The sequence below is a fragment of the Calidris pugnax genome, unplaced genomic scaffold (genome assembly GCF_001431845.1).
Source record: "Calidris pugnax isolate Ruff unplaced genomic scaffold, ASM143184v1 scaffold111, whole genome shotgun sequence".
NCBI lineage: Eukaryota > Metazoa > Chordata > Aves > Charadriiformes > Scolopacidae > Calidris > Calidris pugnax.
In genome coordinates, this window is record NW_015090872.1 from 1,087,306 (window position 1) to 1,103,904 (window position 16,599).

The 16,599-nt window shown below is 43.2% G+C and overlaps 1 protein-coding gene across 2 annotated transcripts in view; it reads left to right on the forward strand.

Moving 5' to 3' along the window:
- The window catches only part of PPM1L (protein phosphatase, Mg2+/Mn2+ dependent 1L), a 111,244-nt gene that overhangs the window by 80,546 nt on the left and 14,099 nt on the right, over nucleotides 1-16,599 (forward strand). For both annotated transcript variants that reach the window (XM_014945934.1, XM_014945932.1), the window contains one exon: nucleotides 3,016-3,190. In XM_014945934.1, coding sequence (XP_014801420.1) covers nucleotides 3,016-3,190 — 175 coding nt within the window. The remainder of the gene's footprint in view (nucleotides 1-3,015; nucleotides 3,191-16,599) is intronic.

Below are 16,599 nucleotides of genomic sequence, written 5' to 3' on the forward strand. Positions count from 1 at the left end.
TGAAGTAGCTTCATACAGAAGCCTTTAATTAACCGTTTTAGACCTTTACTTCCCCACATACAAGGGAGCTCCCAGAAGGATACACTTCAGAAACAGCAGAGCAAATTTTAGCAGGCGGTTAGCATAATTTAAACAAGGAAAATTTACTTTGGGTATGTGTTTCTCATCAGTGAAAAGATGTGGGCAAATTTGGTAGTTACAGAAGGATACTGGCTGCATTCAAGGCTCAGGTAACCACACAGCTGAGGGATTTCAGTATTTCCTGATGTGATTTTTGTGTAGGGGGTTTTTGTTTTTAGTGAATAGAGAAAAATGTGATTTTTTGTGAATAAGCTCTGCAAGTAAATTTCATTATATGTAGATATTTTTAAATTTATACTATATATATGAAATACTAGTTTTCCATAGTGGGATGAAATACCCTAAAGTCAATTAAGGTATTAAAGTCAATCCTTTATTCAATTTGGAGAAGGATGCTTCAGACTGAAAACACATTCACAGGGGATGCTGCAGTTTCAATTGTATAAGGGAAAGGGATAAGTTCCAGAAAATAGGAGGTTATTGTGGACAAGAGGAGTAAGAGTTCAGCAGCATGCATTTCTGTTACGTGGTTGTGTTGAAGCAGTGACCACCCTTTCTTTGCATTTCTCCCTGCTAGAGTGCCTATGGCTCCAAGTTGCTTTCTCCTGGGGGTGGTGGTGAGGAAGACTCACCAGCAAATGGTGTGCAATTAGTTGTACCTATAACTAATGGCTGAGGAGCAACTATGTTTGTAATTCTTTCCTGCAGGAGTAAGAGGGACTGTACAGAGGGGAAGAGGATAAAGCTATTTTGAAGCCTTAAAGTAGTAAAATGTTTTTTTTTTTTCCTCAATTTTGTTCACCCAGTAGCCTCTTGGTTTCTTTAATACCAAGCATGTGCATAAAAACATGCACTCACACCCTCACACTTTATCAATATTATCATAGAATGGTTAGAGTTACAAGGTCACCTTAAAGATCATCTAGTTCCAACCCCTCTGCCCTGGGCAGGGACACCTCCCACTAGACCATCCACTAAACCAGGTTGCTCAAAGCCCCATCCAACCATATGACTTTTTAAAACCAAGATAAAATTACTTTTGTAGTGGATAGAATATAGTATCTCATCACTGCAGTGCAGCAAGGGATGTAATTACTCAGATGTCGCTGATCACCTTTCTTGCTACAAAAGGAGAGGAGTTTGTCTCGGTTCCATCATTGCTTTACGGTTTAAATCTTTAATGACATCTAGACATAATGTGAAAGGCAGGGGACTAAGCAAGAGTGTTGGGTTTTGCTTCTCACCAAGGGGGGGAAAAACCCCACTTGTGAGATCACACTTGAAATCGGTGTATTCCTCACCCTGATGCCCATGGAAAAACTTGACAATGGAGCTGCAGGTGACTGGGGACAGCCATCCATCAGCCGACCACCGATGGTCCTGATGGGCCTTCCATCTGCCTGTACCCATCTGTCTCTTCAGTCTTCCTTGGGTGGCAAGATCTTTGGGACAGGATGGGCATTTTTTCTTATGTGTGCACAGCCAGTAATATTCAAATATTCTCTCGGCTGGCAGAAGATGTATTTCAGAAGAATATGTATAAATCCTTCTTTTGTTTTCTGCTGTTCAGAATTGCTGTGTTAGGGAGAGCACAAAAATACTCCCCTGCAGAGTAAAAGCTCTTCTCAAAGGGAACATCAAACACAAACTCCTGAACTTGGACTAAAATGATTAGTGTACAGTGTATCTTTTGGCCTTCCCTTGGAAGAAAACCGCTATTAAAATGTAACATTAAATATGCTGTACTTGTGTGGAGAGCTCTTTTAGTTTTCCTAGAATAATTTCATTCGTCTCACATGGCTTAGCTTGCAAAAAAAATTGAACGCAACTTCAGTGATATTTTAAGGTTGCAATTTAATAGGCAATTGACTTTGGGAAACTAAATATAAACCCAGGAAGAGCCTGTTGCTGAGTAAAAGTAACTTTTGGTCAGTTTCAGGCCTGAAATAATATAACCTTGTTATCATTTATTTTTCTCTTTTGTCTTGACATTGGCAGGAAAGCTGGAGCACTGGGCAGCAGCCTTTGCTACACCTTCCTTTTCCAGTTGTGTTTATATCAGAGATGGAAAGCAAAAAAAGCCCCACCAAACCCATGCCAAAAAGAGGGACTTTCTATTCCCTCTTATAGTGGGAGTGTAAGACTTGCAGGAGAGGGATGTTAACACTTAAAAACCAGAAGCTGCTTTGTATTTGGACCACAGCAAGGAGCCTGAGCCCAAGCCCCCGAGGGAGAGAGGTGTTTGGTGGTGGCAGGGATTCGGGGGGGACCGACACCTCTCCAGGGCAGATGCTCTTATTAATTACTCCCATTTACGTGTTTGCTCAAGGCTCCATAACATCGGTACAACCATGCCACCTTGTGTTAACTTCTGTTTTCTTATGGCCTTGAGCAGTCAGAGAAAAAAACTTGAAAAGAATTTTGTGTGTGTGGATGCATGTATATATGTCATTTTTTGATGCTGTTAAAGAGTCCCTTCTGCCTCCCAGTCTGAGCCTGGTTGTGTACCAATAGCAGGAGAAGTCATTCCATTCGATCACTTTGTACTTGAAAATTTAGAATAAAGAGATTATATTTCATAACTTAGTTTCAAAATATGTTAGCAATGAAGAAGTTGAGCTATTGTGGTGTGTGGCTAGTCTAGCATGGGCTTTCTGGACTGCCATAAACTCCCTGCTGAAGTGTGGGTTATACCTCAACTCTGGGGAATTTTGTCCCCAACTCCTGGGAAGTTTGAGGCAGGCAGGGATCATTTGGGCAGAGAAATGACCTTTGGATTTTGCACCATGGAGTTAGTAGCATTAAGAGTGTTTTATTGTGAGGTGTCACATTTGAGAATGCTTTACATTTTTTAAAAAAATAATTGCTATGGATATACGTAAAGCTTTTTAAAAGAAAATGTATTAATTAAACCTTTGCCTCTTTTCTCCATAGTCTGCAGCAGAATATGTGAAGTCCCGCCTGCCTGAAGTCCTAAAACAACATCTTCAAGACTATGAGAAGGACAAGGAGAACAGTGTGCTGTCTTACCAAACCATCCTGGAACAGCAGATTTTATCAATCGATCGAGAAATGCTGGAAAAATTGACTGTATCCTATGATGAAGCAGGTATGTTTACATTTCTTTCTAAGTTACATTTTACTGAAAAAAAAATTGTTCACTTTCAATCTTCCTCCCAAATACTAGTGCTTGTGCTGAAAATTGAACTTTGTCCTCAAAGGTATGAAGTGAGTCAGTGAAACATTTCTTTCCCCTGAAATCAAGCTGAGGTAGAAAATTTTCCCCTTCAGTGATTGAATACTAACTAGCCGAAAGGACAGTTATTTTTCTAACAGCACTTTGTCCTTTGTAGTGCACTGATGTTGATTGATCTACCCCTGGCTCTTTATTGTCTCTGCCAGTGGTGTGACCTGGTTTCTGCTGCTTCCTCCTTCACTGCTAACTTCTTTTTGGGGCTCACTTAGCTAAGACTGTACCAGATAGTCACGGAATCTGATTTTTAAATGTGACATGATGCATGTGGATAGCCAAAACCAGATCATTTGTAGAGTATTGGAGGCTTTTTAATGGTGCAGTTACAGAGGGTTTCGGTTTTGATATTTGTGTCTTAATAATATGGAAATTTTCTTAGTTATAGCTTATACTTTTTACTAGCCTTTTGTTTTAAAGTAGTTAGAAATGTCTTCCAGCTTTTGGATTCTTCACAGAGTTCTCCTGATGCATGGTGGCCTTTACAATTACAGAGAAAAAATGAGAAGCTGTTGATGTTTTTCGCTGATATTTTAAAATAGCCACCAATATCTGCTATTTGTCTACTCCCCTCAATCTTACCAAGTTTCTCTGTGTTTCGATAAACTGAAATTAACGGTGCAGCTTTGTCAAGAAGGAATCAAACAAAGAGAACAGATCACTATTTTACTGTGGAGTTAGTATCCATGGCAGACAGTGGTCCATACAGACCAGCCGTGTGTTTCCCACCCCAGGTGTGTGCACGCCTGGCTCACTGCACTCCTGGGCCAGTGACAGTGAAGACACTGCTCTCTGCCTCTCCAGTTAACTTAAACCACTCGTGGTGGAGAGCTGCAACACACCATCTCCTTTCATCTGCAGTTCTACCAACCAGCCTCGGGCAGCCTTGTAGTACAAAAAGGGAGTTTATACTTAGTATGTCCTCGTTTTGGGGTTTTCCTTAATCCTTGGTGGCACTTTCTTGTTCTGTTACTCCGCTGACTGTACCTGGCACGGTGGTGCCCTCGGGGAACTGAGCTCATCTCCAGGCTTTCCTTCCAGCTGTTTTAGACAGAAGCATAGACCTCGTAACTGGATTTTTCATCCCATTTAGATAGTGTTTTCCAGACACCATCCTGAGTGGTTGGACCTGGTTAGATGGCACTCTACCATCTTCAGAGTTTCTTGTCAGTGGAAGTTTCTTTCTTTCCAGCTCCGGAAAACTAAGCACTGAGAACTGGTGTTATTTTGTCCTATTACTTTGTACTCATGCTGCAGTGCCCTGAACTACTTAAAATGCTCCAACTACTTATCAACTTTGTTCAGACTCCTACTCAGACTCCCACTCACTAGCAATACGATTCTCTTAAGCTACTTTGATCTCAAAAGCGCTCGAGCAACTTAAAATGCCATTTGCAGACTGTGCGTTCCGGGTACTTAAAGGGCTGTGAGCTTTAGTAACTTCAAGTAATTACAATGCTCTATTACTTTATCAATTATATTCACACGCTCACCCAGTAAATAAGCCTGATTCTCTTAAACTGCTTTGATCTTCAATGCTCTCGAGCCCCGTACAGGGCTGTTTGCAGACGACATGTCACATACTTAAGGAGTCATATGAGTTCTCAAAGGACAACAGAATTAAAATGAGGTCGCGGGACATTTGCTTAATCACATATGGCCTGTTTTTAATGATGCATAAAAAATAAGCTTCAAAAGTTGTTGCTTTCTCTTGCTCCTGTTTATCTTTTTTTAATGCAGAATTTACCAGTCCAATGAATCATGTAGATCTTTTTCCTTGGTTTGGTCACTTCATCTCCCCAGTCATTTTGATTGATAGAAGTTTGTTAGGGAGGAAAAAATGCAGTGGAGGAAAATACTGACTCCTGACAGAGGAGAAAGCAAGCATTTTCCTTTATTGAAAACTGCGTGTTTGTACAGAGAAAATAAAGATAAAAACTGCTTGAAACACGCATTTGGGGATTTATATAATGCAATAAAACAATCATGTAGAAACGAGAAGCTACATAAATAACTAGTTTAGAAAAGTCCCAGCATATACACACATTCAGAACGGAGAGAGAGTGCAGCTTGCTGTAGATAAAAAGCCAGAATTTCAGCTTCCCCACTAGGTAGGGACCTTTAGAGATTAAAACACGGAGATGGAGCCCGCTCATCATTCCAATCATGTCACTTGTTTACTACAAAAGCAGAAATGATGCTACCTGCTCTTGAAGTAGGATCTGATTGTGAGCAAAGCACAGAAAATGGGCAGCTAAATATAATTGCAGCAGCTGCTCGTGATCCCAAGCGCTCCAGCTATTCAGCTCTTGAGCGGTTGTGTTGGTGACGTTTTTCTTTTATTAGTGCTTTTCCATCCCCAAGTCAATTTAATGAGAAGATCGAGCTGCTGGTGGTATGTACAAAGTGAAGAAACCAATCTTTAAAAATCAAAATGGTGACAATAAAAGCGATTGTGATGTAAGGGGAAAATAACAGCTTTGTCTGGCAGGAGGGTACGTGAGACATCAGCAAAACCCATCCCAGAGAGCACTGTCAAGGGTTTAATTTCTGCAATCCCGAGCAGTTGGAGTTCTGCTACACGCTGACCACGGAAACTAGAAAGTGAGATGTTTTAAGGTACGTGATCCGAGGGGTCAGTAGCCAACTGTAGCAGGGTGCTGCATGTAGGGGCAGACCTTCTCCATCCAGTAAACCTTTCCCATCCCTCTTGGAAGGGTCATTTTCAGATGGTTTGCATTGTCTCATCCCAGCTAACTCCCCTCACCCCGGGGGTGTCTCCTGAAACGGCTACAATTCAGCTGCATCCATTTTCCAGAATAAAACAGAACTGCACCAAGATGGCTTGGGCTACTGGTACAATTCTGCAATTTAATTTGGCCTTTCCAGCAGCATGCAATATTAATAACGTGCAGCTTCGATGGACTCAATGTCCTAGTGCTTCTTTTTGTAAATCTTTCCCTTTAGGAAATCGGTATATCAGAGCTACCGAATAAAATGAGTTCATCTAAAAATAGTCAAATGTTGACAAGATTTTTAGTGAAGTTTGACTAAGGAAGCTTTATAAAATGAAAGGAGGCCAAAAGTGACAGATGGGTACAAATCCTCTCATAATCTTTAAATCCCGTAGTTTAAAAAGTGGCATTCTTGACTAGCTAAGGCTGGGTTAATTTTGTGCAAGAATATTTCTTCCCGCTGAAGCTTTATTGGATGCTAATCCTATTCCTTTGATTTATAGTATCTCTAAACATCGGGGGTGGTCAGTGACTACTCCATAAAAATACAAGTTTAGGATACTTGAATGCACTTTGGCATTTAATTCTGGTGTGCCAGGTAGCTAAAGCCTGCTAGGAGATTCCGGTGGTGTTTTTGTAGTGTAGTCAATAGGTTTTTCTTTAATGGATGGTCCCTCTCCCCCAGGGTTCTGTAGAAATTGAGTTTCATTATTGTGCGACAAAAAAGATTAATTTCATTTTTCCCTGCCGTGAAGCAATCATGAAAGGTATTGATATTTAGGCACCGCATCCAAAGCCAGATGTCAGCCCCAAACATGTTTTCTCAGCTAATATTTGCCAGGGTGCCCCGCGTTTCCAGGAGCCACCTGCAAGGAAGGCGGGTGGCTGCTCCTCCATGTGTCCTCCCAGGAGGGACCAAAAGCTGGACCCTGCGTGTCTCTCCCCCCAGGTCCCATTTGCGTTAGATTTCATGTAAAAACCTGCAGATTCAGTTGATGTACACCACTGCTTGACACACGCACTGTCAGTGCAGTAGTGTTTCTTAAAGTGAGCTTTTCGTGCTTGCAGCCCATGTCCCAAATTGCCTCAATAATCTGATTTTAGTGACAGATTTTGTTTTCTGCTGAGATAAAGGGTGCTGAGATCAGGACTGCAACGTGTTGCAGTTTGTCTGTGGATGAGTTGGGGTCTGTACCCTGCCTTCCCCAGCCATGCCCAGGTCCTGCGCTCTCGCTGGGCACCCCTGGTCCTTCAAAGCAGGTGAGGCATCGTCCCCTGCTCCTCCCTCCTGGCACGATTTAGGATGCACTGAATGGAGAAGGAATTAAACCAACTCCTGGTATTCAGCCTGCATTTCTGTGTCTCACAGAAGACCAGGTCTGGTTTCTCCAGTAGCTGCAGCTGTGAACACCAGCTCCGAGTGTAAATCCGAGGCTCGGACCTTCATTCCAACCGCAGGACTGCATCCCGGTGTAGATCCAGTCCCCTGAGCATTTGCTGTTGCTGGCAAAAGTACAGAAAAGGAAAAATACCCAATATCAAACTTCAGCCCAAGAGGCTGGCAAATCCGCCTGCTTCACACCAGCATCCGTGCTCCTGTGGTCACGCTGGGGAAAGAGTCACTTTAATCATCGAGGGGCCGATGCTGCCCCTTTTTCAGTTGCAGTGCTCTCTTTCGGGCAGCACAGGCAGGTGTTTTCCCTCAGAGAAAGGGACTACAAGGAGAAAATGAGAAAATGAAAGCAGTAAAATTGCACCAGAAATATATCCTATAATTTAAAACACTGGGGAAAATCCTTTTGTGTCTGCCGTGTTGAACACCCTTTGGCAGGGCTGTAGCAATCCCCTACGTTTATTTTTGGATATATCACAAACATTGACACAGCAGATGTGTAACTAACAGCGCTCCAAGGTGTTGGGCAACATTTTTTGCTGTGCCAGAGGCTCCTGGCAAGGAGAAAACCAGGGTGGCCTGCAGGCCACTGCCTGTGGTGGCTTTCTCTCCAGCTCAGGTTTGGTTTTTAAATGATTTTTAGGTTTTTGATGTCAAGAACATGATCTAAATCAATTCCCTTCTCTGGTCGCTGCAGTGAGAACTCAGTGTTGTGCTTTTTCCAAATAATACAGTAGGAATATTTATATATATATTTATGTATATCTTTCAGATGATTACTACTGATTTTATTTAATCTCTGCCATCTATCCAACACTTTCTTTGCCATATTTAATTTCTTTTACACATTGAAACTACATGTTAAACTTGTCACTGTGAACCAGTGCTCTGTTTCTCTGCAGAGGATCAGAACCTACAGCAGAAATCACGGGGCAGTCACCAAGGGTGGAATTTGTCTCTTTTACCTTCCAATATCTACGTTATAGACATCCAATTCTGGGCAACTTTTCTAGAGCTCTTCAATAATCATCGGAAAGAGTGAGCTCTGCCAGTCTGATTCACGGGTTTATTTTAAGCATCTACTTTAGTATGTGAAGAGTCATGTCCTAAATGTGCCCGCTCTTTTCCGTTGGCTGTGATTTAGCTTTTGCTCACAGGTAAAATCCAGGTGGGCAGCTCTAGTTGGGAGCTGAACGCCAGCTTAGGTGTGTCTGTAGGTGTACACTTAAAAACATTTAAATTACATTTCAGGGTGTAGCTTCAATACAAACCATGCGCCTCTAATTTCCTGTGTTGTGGTCTTCCAGCTGTCTAAAATATCGGGAATGTTTGTAAACAACAGACATATATCTAAGGCAGCCCAAGCGTGTTGTATTCTTTTGCTCCATTAAAATAAATTTTTGTCATTCATATAATTATAACCTTTCAGCAGAAGCTCGGAGCAGAAATAGCGCTTTGACAGGTGCTTACTTGCCTGTGAAATATTCTTCACTTCCTCATCGATTTTTGAAGTAGGTATTTAGCTATTTAAATTTGTCAGCTAGCAGTTGATTTTCCAGAACCAAGGAAAATGCTGACAGTACTTGGTTGTTGGTATTTGGTAAATATATTTCTACATTTGGTAAAACTAATAATACTTCTTTTATATATTTGGTGAAAGCTCTGTGCAGTGTAGGTGCAGTGGTGGCTCTACAGGGCTGTATCACTAAGTTAGGGATTGTTTTTATTAATCAATCACATGAAGTCTTCTGTTCTTACTCAAGCAGATGTAACTATTTTCAGTCTTACTGTGTAAATGCAGTGCACTCTTCATTTTTGTACTTATACATTTCTAGCAATTAAAAAAAGTAGTTAAAAGTTCTACAATTACCAAAGTCCTGCAGAAAGAGAAGAAACCAGAGTGCTGAGATTCAGAAGTGTAATAGAAAAGGTTTTTCAAACCATTTAATAGTTTTAATACTAATTATTACTAACTGACCAATTCCTTTGCGTGTACTTATCGATTAAGTCTGGAAAGCATCTTAAATGCACAAACTTATTTTAAGGTGCTTCCTTAATTCAGTCAGAAGTTGTAATAGAGTCAGTTCAGATTTGTGCCCAGGAGAAGAGTGGTGTGATGTCTCCTGCACTGGAGAAAGGATGCTCCTCCACATTGCAACAGTGCTTTTAAAAGGGTTTTTTCAGCGATGCTGCCTTATCACCACCTGGTTGCCATCTCCCTGTTTGTATCTTTGGCCTGATGAAAGACTTAGAAAGTGTGTAAGCTCTGGAGAATTAAAACCACTATTTGTGGTTTATTTTGTGTGAGTTTGCGTTAGATTTCATTTGAAAACTTTTAGATTTGGTTAGTGTCAGTACCATAGTGTTCACTCTCAATTTCAGACACAGATGTTGCATAAGTAGATGGATGTAAGCATGGATTTATCTTAATTTTTTTATTCTTTATAAAAGAGAGATAGCATTTGAAGACACAGCTCACTGGAAATTCAGTGCGGGCAAAGAGAATACCTGTTCCAGGCCTCTGGAAGAAAGCCATCCATCTCAGCGAAGGTTTGTCACCTGCTGGTGGCTGCAGAGATAAATGCCTGAGGGGTCCTGTGAGCAGCAGAGAAGGCAGCAAAGTTTGTCCTTCCTACAAACCTGACAGAGCGTTTGGAGATCCTTATTACATTGTCCTGCACCATTACCCGGACAAGCAGAAACAGCGTTGCCGTAGCAGGGCGCAGCAGCACAAAGTCATCAGCACTGGCTACACCTTTGCAAAAACCCTTCATTACACCCACAATTGCTAAATCTCAGTATTGAAATGAGCATCTTCCATCTCACCCCTCCTTGTTTTGCCGTATCTTGTACGAAAAGCTAATATTTGCAGTTCTCCTGGAAACATTTTAATAGGAAAATCATTGAGAAGGAAATGCATTGTAATAATGTCAGGAACGTGCCTGTGCGGGGGGGTTTATGATCTCGGGGTGCTGCTGTGATTGATGATCTCGGGGTGCTGCTGTGATTTATGATCTCGGGGCGCTGCTGTGTTGTTTCTGGAGGTGGCTCGGGCTCCTGCCCACATCTTTGTGTCGTCTGCCCTTGCGCTCTCCCCGCTTGCAGCAGCGCTGGGCTCCTGCTCAGCCCTGCTTTGCATGCACGACGGCGTCGCACGCCACGATCCATCACTGTTAGCCTTTCCCATTATTTCCCAGTATGTGAATTATACATGGGGAGATGGAGGAGGAAAAAAGGAGCGGGAACAAAAGGAGGCTTTCTGTTCTCAAGTGAAGCTTTCTTAAAAACCCTATCCATAATCTGTAATAACCCATTAAGGTAAAGAAGTTGGTCGTAAACAAGGAAAAACTGGCTCTTCCTTGTACTATAATACCTTTCTGACAGTGGCAGTTGCTGAGTTTTGGCAGTATCGTTGCTTTTTCCTCCCTCTGTGTGCATCTCTTCCAGGTGGCTCTGGCATTATGGGCTGCAGCCACTGTCTGCCAGTGGCTTGTGTCTTTGGAAAGGTGTCTGCCTGAGCTCCATCTGCCAGTTGGATTTGCTGGTCCCAAAACCAAACTGGTTCCCCCCAAACTGTGCTGTTTTTACTCAGCCTCGTGCCGGGAGGATGATTTCCAAGGTGACAGCTCTCCCCGCCAAAAGCGGACCTTTGGCAGATGGGGAGCTTTTGCATTTTCAAAGTAGGGTTTGGTACAGAGAACTGGGAGGTATAACTGGAAAATATAGAAGGAAAAAAGTACAGTCCGAGGTGACTTTTGGCTGGGCATTGGAAGATGATTAGCCCCTGAGTTTGATTTAATGTGAAAAGGGGAAAAGTCACCAGCTTGATTCAAGCTGCCCCCCATGCTCAGGCCAGCCAGCCTCAATTTACAGCTCAGTAAAATCTGCATCGGCAAATTTTGTGTGTTGGATAGTGGAGGGGATGGGGGACAGAGTGATCTCCACTCTTTCACTTTAAAACTGTTCCCCCTCGTCCTATGGCTCCACTCCCTGATCAAGAGTCCCTCCCCATCTCTCCTGGAGCCCCTTTAGGGACTGGAAGGGGCTCTAAGGTCTCTCTGGAGCCTTCTATTCTCCAGGCTGAACAACCCCAACTCTCTCAGCCTGGCCTCACAGCAGAGGGGCTCCAGCCCTCACATCATCTTTATGGCCTCCTCTGGACCTGCTCCAACAGGTCCGTGTCCTTCCAGTGCTGAGGACTCTAGAGCTGGACACAGCACTCCAGGTGTACACGTCCAAAGGGAGATCACAATCCCTTTGGCCAGGGTGCGTGTTTGTATTTGTAATTTGGCGATACGCCTTGGGCACTGAATAAATAACTCTTAAATACCGCCTTGCTGTACAGCTCTGCAGCTATACTAATAAGTTCTGTATTTGTTCAGGAGCGAAGGTGAGTGATCCATCACACGAGTGCCTCGGGGCCAGCTGGAGAGCGTGGCAGGTACTTAGAGTGGTCCTCACTGAAATCAGCTGCAGCCCAACAGAGGGTCCTGCTGACAGTGGGGGTTAGTCCTTGGTGAGAGCCAAGCGCAGGGGCCGAGGGCTGGTGCAGTCCCAGTCAGACCCATTTGGGGGGTACCACTGCTGGCCGCCACGGGGTTTTCGGAACAGCCCCGTGAAGGCTGAGGGATGTGGGGATGTGCACAGCATCTGTAAGCAAGCCATTGGTTACTCTGTTTGTGAAGGATTTGCTAATGATATGCCTTGAGTTCAGTTTAGTGCCTACCCGCTGATACCTTATTTATAGCTGCTGCTTTAAGTCTGGTATTTATGGCTCAGGCACCTCAGGAAAGTGCAGGTCAATTCCCAGGGTTCAGATGAAATTTTGCAGCCTTGATCCTTTAGGCAGGACTGGGATAAAGCCAGAGGTGTTGCAGGACTTGGCACAAATTGGATGCTTTCAATTATTTTGGTGGTGGGGTGTTTGAAGTGGGATTTTCATTTTGCTCCTATTTTTTCCATGTGATGACAGGGATTGTTACCACTGAATGTCACTCATAAAAGCCTGTCGAGCATCTAAGCATAACATTTTGTGACTAGATATGGTCAGTCGTGCTCTTATGTGTCCTGTGGGGCAGCGTGTGGAGCAGTGGCATTGCTGACCTCATTGCTGACCTCATTGCTGATGCTTAAAATCACCGAGCACTGGCTGTCCCTGTGCCACCACCAGCAAACTTCTGCTTTGCTTAAAATACAGGGCAGATCCTGCAGCAGGTCGGGACCAAACTGACCCCCTTGAAGCCAGTTATTGTCATAAACGTAACATCTTTAATATCTTTGGCACTTTATTGTGGAGGGGTTCATTTGTCTGAAATTAATAAGAGGATGGAATCCCTTCTTTTTTACTACTTTTTTGGTGTGGTCAGTTCTGCAGAACGTGGTTTACGCTGAGATTTGATACATGTGTCCGTAACGGGAAGCGCAGAGCTGTAGGCGATTTCTAGCAGATCCATGGAAGATCTGTCTTAAAGATCCCAGGATTTGGGACAAACCTTTAACAAAGCAGATGACACCAATCTCACTGTAAAACTGTTAGTGGCTGTTGTGGGAATATGGTTTGGAAAAGCGATATCAGGATCCCTGTCTGTACATACACTATATTGCATGGTTGTCTACAGTCATTTTGGTGTCCAGTGCTTCAAGGAGCTGTTACAACCAGAAGAATTCAGACTTTGCAGCTGGTGTGCAGGTGCTTGTGTTGCTCTGACCTCACAGCCCGTGTTTCAGCCCGTGGGTAAGGCAGGCTCACGGGGAAATGTCACCAAGAGGTTTCTTTTCCTCTCATATACAGACCTTGGTGGAGGCATTTTCTCTTGTTGCGCCGCTGCAAGGCTGCACGGGGAGGTTTAGTGGCTGCAGGACGCCTGAGCCCATCCGCAAAAGAGGTTGCACATGCAGTTTTCTGTACTTTATTTAGTCACCTTTAATTAGGTGACTAAATACAGACATTTCTAACCAGAAAAAAAAAATAAACCGTTTTCAACATATTTTCTGGCTGAGCGGGGTGCTCAGGTGAAACTGAATATGGGAGCAACGCCAAGAAATCGACTGTTGAACGGAGATGGAGATTCCCTTTGTATTAAGATTATTTTTCATAAGGAGGAGAAATTAATCAGGCGGTGGTAGGAGAGCGCCAAGGTGGGAGCGCTCCCCGTTTCTGCTCCAGTATTGATGAGGCAGTGTCAGAGCAGTCTGCAAGATGGAGAGGCTGCCCAAAACGGTTTCCGTTTTTCAGTAATTAACTTTTTGTTACCTGATGCACAAAACTTCCTTCCAGCTTTTGTTTTCCTGCCTGGAAAAACACTTTTAGGTATTTTTTTACGGAGCTTCATCTGCACGAATCTGTTCGTCTGTACGTATATCCCAAATTACTGTATATGGTGAATATAATATGATCAATGAACAGAATTGAGTTGTATAAACATACTCATTGATTTCTGATTGAAATAGGATCAATCTAAATAGAAATACAATACGGTTCTCCGTTTCAGATATAAAATCTTAAAATAGTGCTGCATTCAGGCAGGTAGGAATTGTTTCGTGGTGGAAATTTAGCTACCATCTTAGAAAGATTTGAAGTAGTTTTTATATATTTATAAGATCCTATGTTTCTTTTAATCTATTTTAAAATAAGGTGTTCTTTTAATTTTAAGTGGAAAAAACCATTTATGTTGAGATGATTAAAGAATTATGAGACCTTGAATTTTCAGAATGGTTATTTTTAGGTTTGTGCTCTACAGAACTGACTTTTGCAGAAGAATTTTGCTAAAAAAGGGGGCAGGTGCAGCTCATTTGTAGGAAACACCGGCCCTGAGGGGATTCAGGGCCCAACGCCTGGATGACAAATAGGCTGTTCCGTCCCATCTACCTTGGAAGGCATTTGAGGAAAAGGAGGTGGGTGCTTTAAAAAGGCACACGTATTTTTGACAGGTGTTGGGAGTGATCAGCAGTTTATTTCATTCACAGGTAGTTAGCCCAGTCATTTGCCAAAATTGTATATTTTGGAGATTATAATAGCATTTTCTCATTGTGTAGCCTCTGCTAAAAGAAATGGTGTAGCTATTTAAACATTTCAATAACTTATAAAGGAGTAAAGGACGAAGAAGTGCTAATGAGCACAATTAGCTCGGCCTTTCACAAAATCTTTGATGAAGGCTTGATGTCATTGAAAATGCAAGTGATAAATGGAGCCTTGGATTAGAAACCAGCCAAGGAGGCAGCGTGCGGATCGTTGCGATCCAGAAGAAGGTCCATCCCAGCAAAAGGTTTTACAGGAGTCCCACTGGAATTCGCAGGTGATTTCGGGTTGTTGAGGTCATTTTTATCAGTTGGGAGAACTGTTGTACCTAATTTGTCCCCTCTTCCCTCCCAGACCGGTGGTTTGGGGAGCATCAGAGCAAGGAAAGGGCTTCAGCCCCTGCGGTTCCCCTCGTGGCCATAGCGTGAAGGAAAAGTGAATGTCTGCTCTGTGGTTTTATCGTTGCTTATCTTATAGATAAGCAGAGGATAATTAGATTTATTTTTATGGCTTTGGATTAGAATCGGTGGGTCATTTGGAGGGCATGCAGGGCATTTCATGATCTTGATGCTCTGATAACACATCTTCTCCCTCCCCACCGCTTTGTATCCATGTTCTTGGCGACTGGAAAGCAAGATACTCCTGTACTCTCCCTCATATACTTACTTACAGTCTCAGTCTTGCTTATTCCACAGGCTATAATCAAAGTTTTATTTGCATTGCCTGAGGGGTATGTGCAGAGCATGTAAAATAGAAATTCAGGAGACACATGGCTGGTCTCAGCGGGAGATGCTGAGGCAGATGGGCGCAGAGGACAGCTATATTAATGATAAAAACGTCACTATCTGCCCTGAAAACTACTGGAGTCTTATTGTTTAGGATTTAAAGTCCCTGTAAGGCAAGTGGAAATGCATGGTCTATAAATGAGAAAGAAGCTGCATGCAGCGTGAATTGCTAGTGGAGAGTAAATTTAAATCTTTTTTTTTTTTTTTTTGGTCCTGCTTTTTGCTCCGTTCTGAGTAATTCTGTTTCCTTCTGGACACTATTGAAGCCCAAAAATACTAGAGCTTGCTTAATTATTGTGTGAATTCAAGCTTGAGCACTGTTGAAAAAAGATGGCAAGGGGTTTTTTGAGTTGTTTTTTAATCCGTCCAGCCAAGCAAGTACCAAATTTCTTGACCTGCAGTGGCTCTGAATGCATTTCTGCTCGGAGGGCATGGTGGACCTCTCTGCTCCATTGGTCAGAGACCAGAGGGCTGCTGTTGTGCACCACTAGTTTGTGGAAGGGGATCCAGACTTACCAAAAGCAGTGGTGTGGGGTGATTTAACGTCCCTCCCACCTGACCAGGAGTCCCCCATAAGGCTGGACTGGTCCAAGCTGTTGTTCCATTGTCAGTTCAATCCCTGGATGAGGGATCTGGCTGCTTCACACCCACTGCTGTTTCCAAAGATGTCGTCAGTGCAGGGGCTCAGGCTGTTGACACAGAAATTTTCCCCAGCTCTATATTTGACCCTGCAAAACGCAGACTGTGAAGGCTGTGTCCATCCGAGCGTGGTGCGGGTCCAGGCACCCGGGATATTCCCTTTCCAAGTGAGGTTTCTGGGGATCTTCTTCCCTGCAGCTTCACAGTGGTCCCAGCTGGTGCAGCCCAGCTCCACCTTCTGCAGCCCAGCCCAAAGGCTGCGCATCCTTCTCCTGTGAAGCTTTGGGCACTTCCACTCCCTGCCTTATCGTATCCTGGTTTCTTTGCATGTCTCTCGGTCCCTCTCTAAAAATGAATATTGATTATATTTGGATTTTTTCTTTCTCTCGTGACTTTGCTTTGTTTCCAGAGATGGGATTAAGCTTAATTTCCTTTTGCGCAGATTTTTGTTTAATAGAGACGAGCTCTCACCAGCCCTACCTCTGTGGGAATTAATGTAGCTTTTAGCCCCTTGGGGTTTAATGCTTTTAGGCCAAATGCTAAGGGGACAGTGTTGGTCTCTCTGAAAATAATGATGATGGTCTCTGTTTCTGAGGTCGTCCCATCCGAAATGAGCTGTGGGAGCTGGTCACTGAAAACGTTGGGAGGAATTTCTACAAAGAAAACAAGCTTTTAGATGAGAAGGGAGAGGAGAGGAG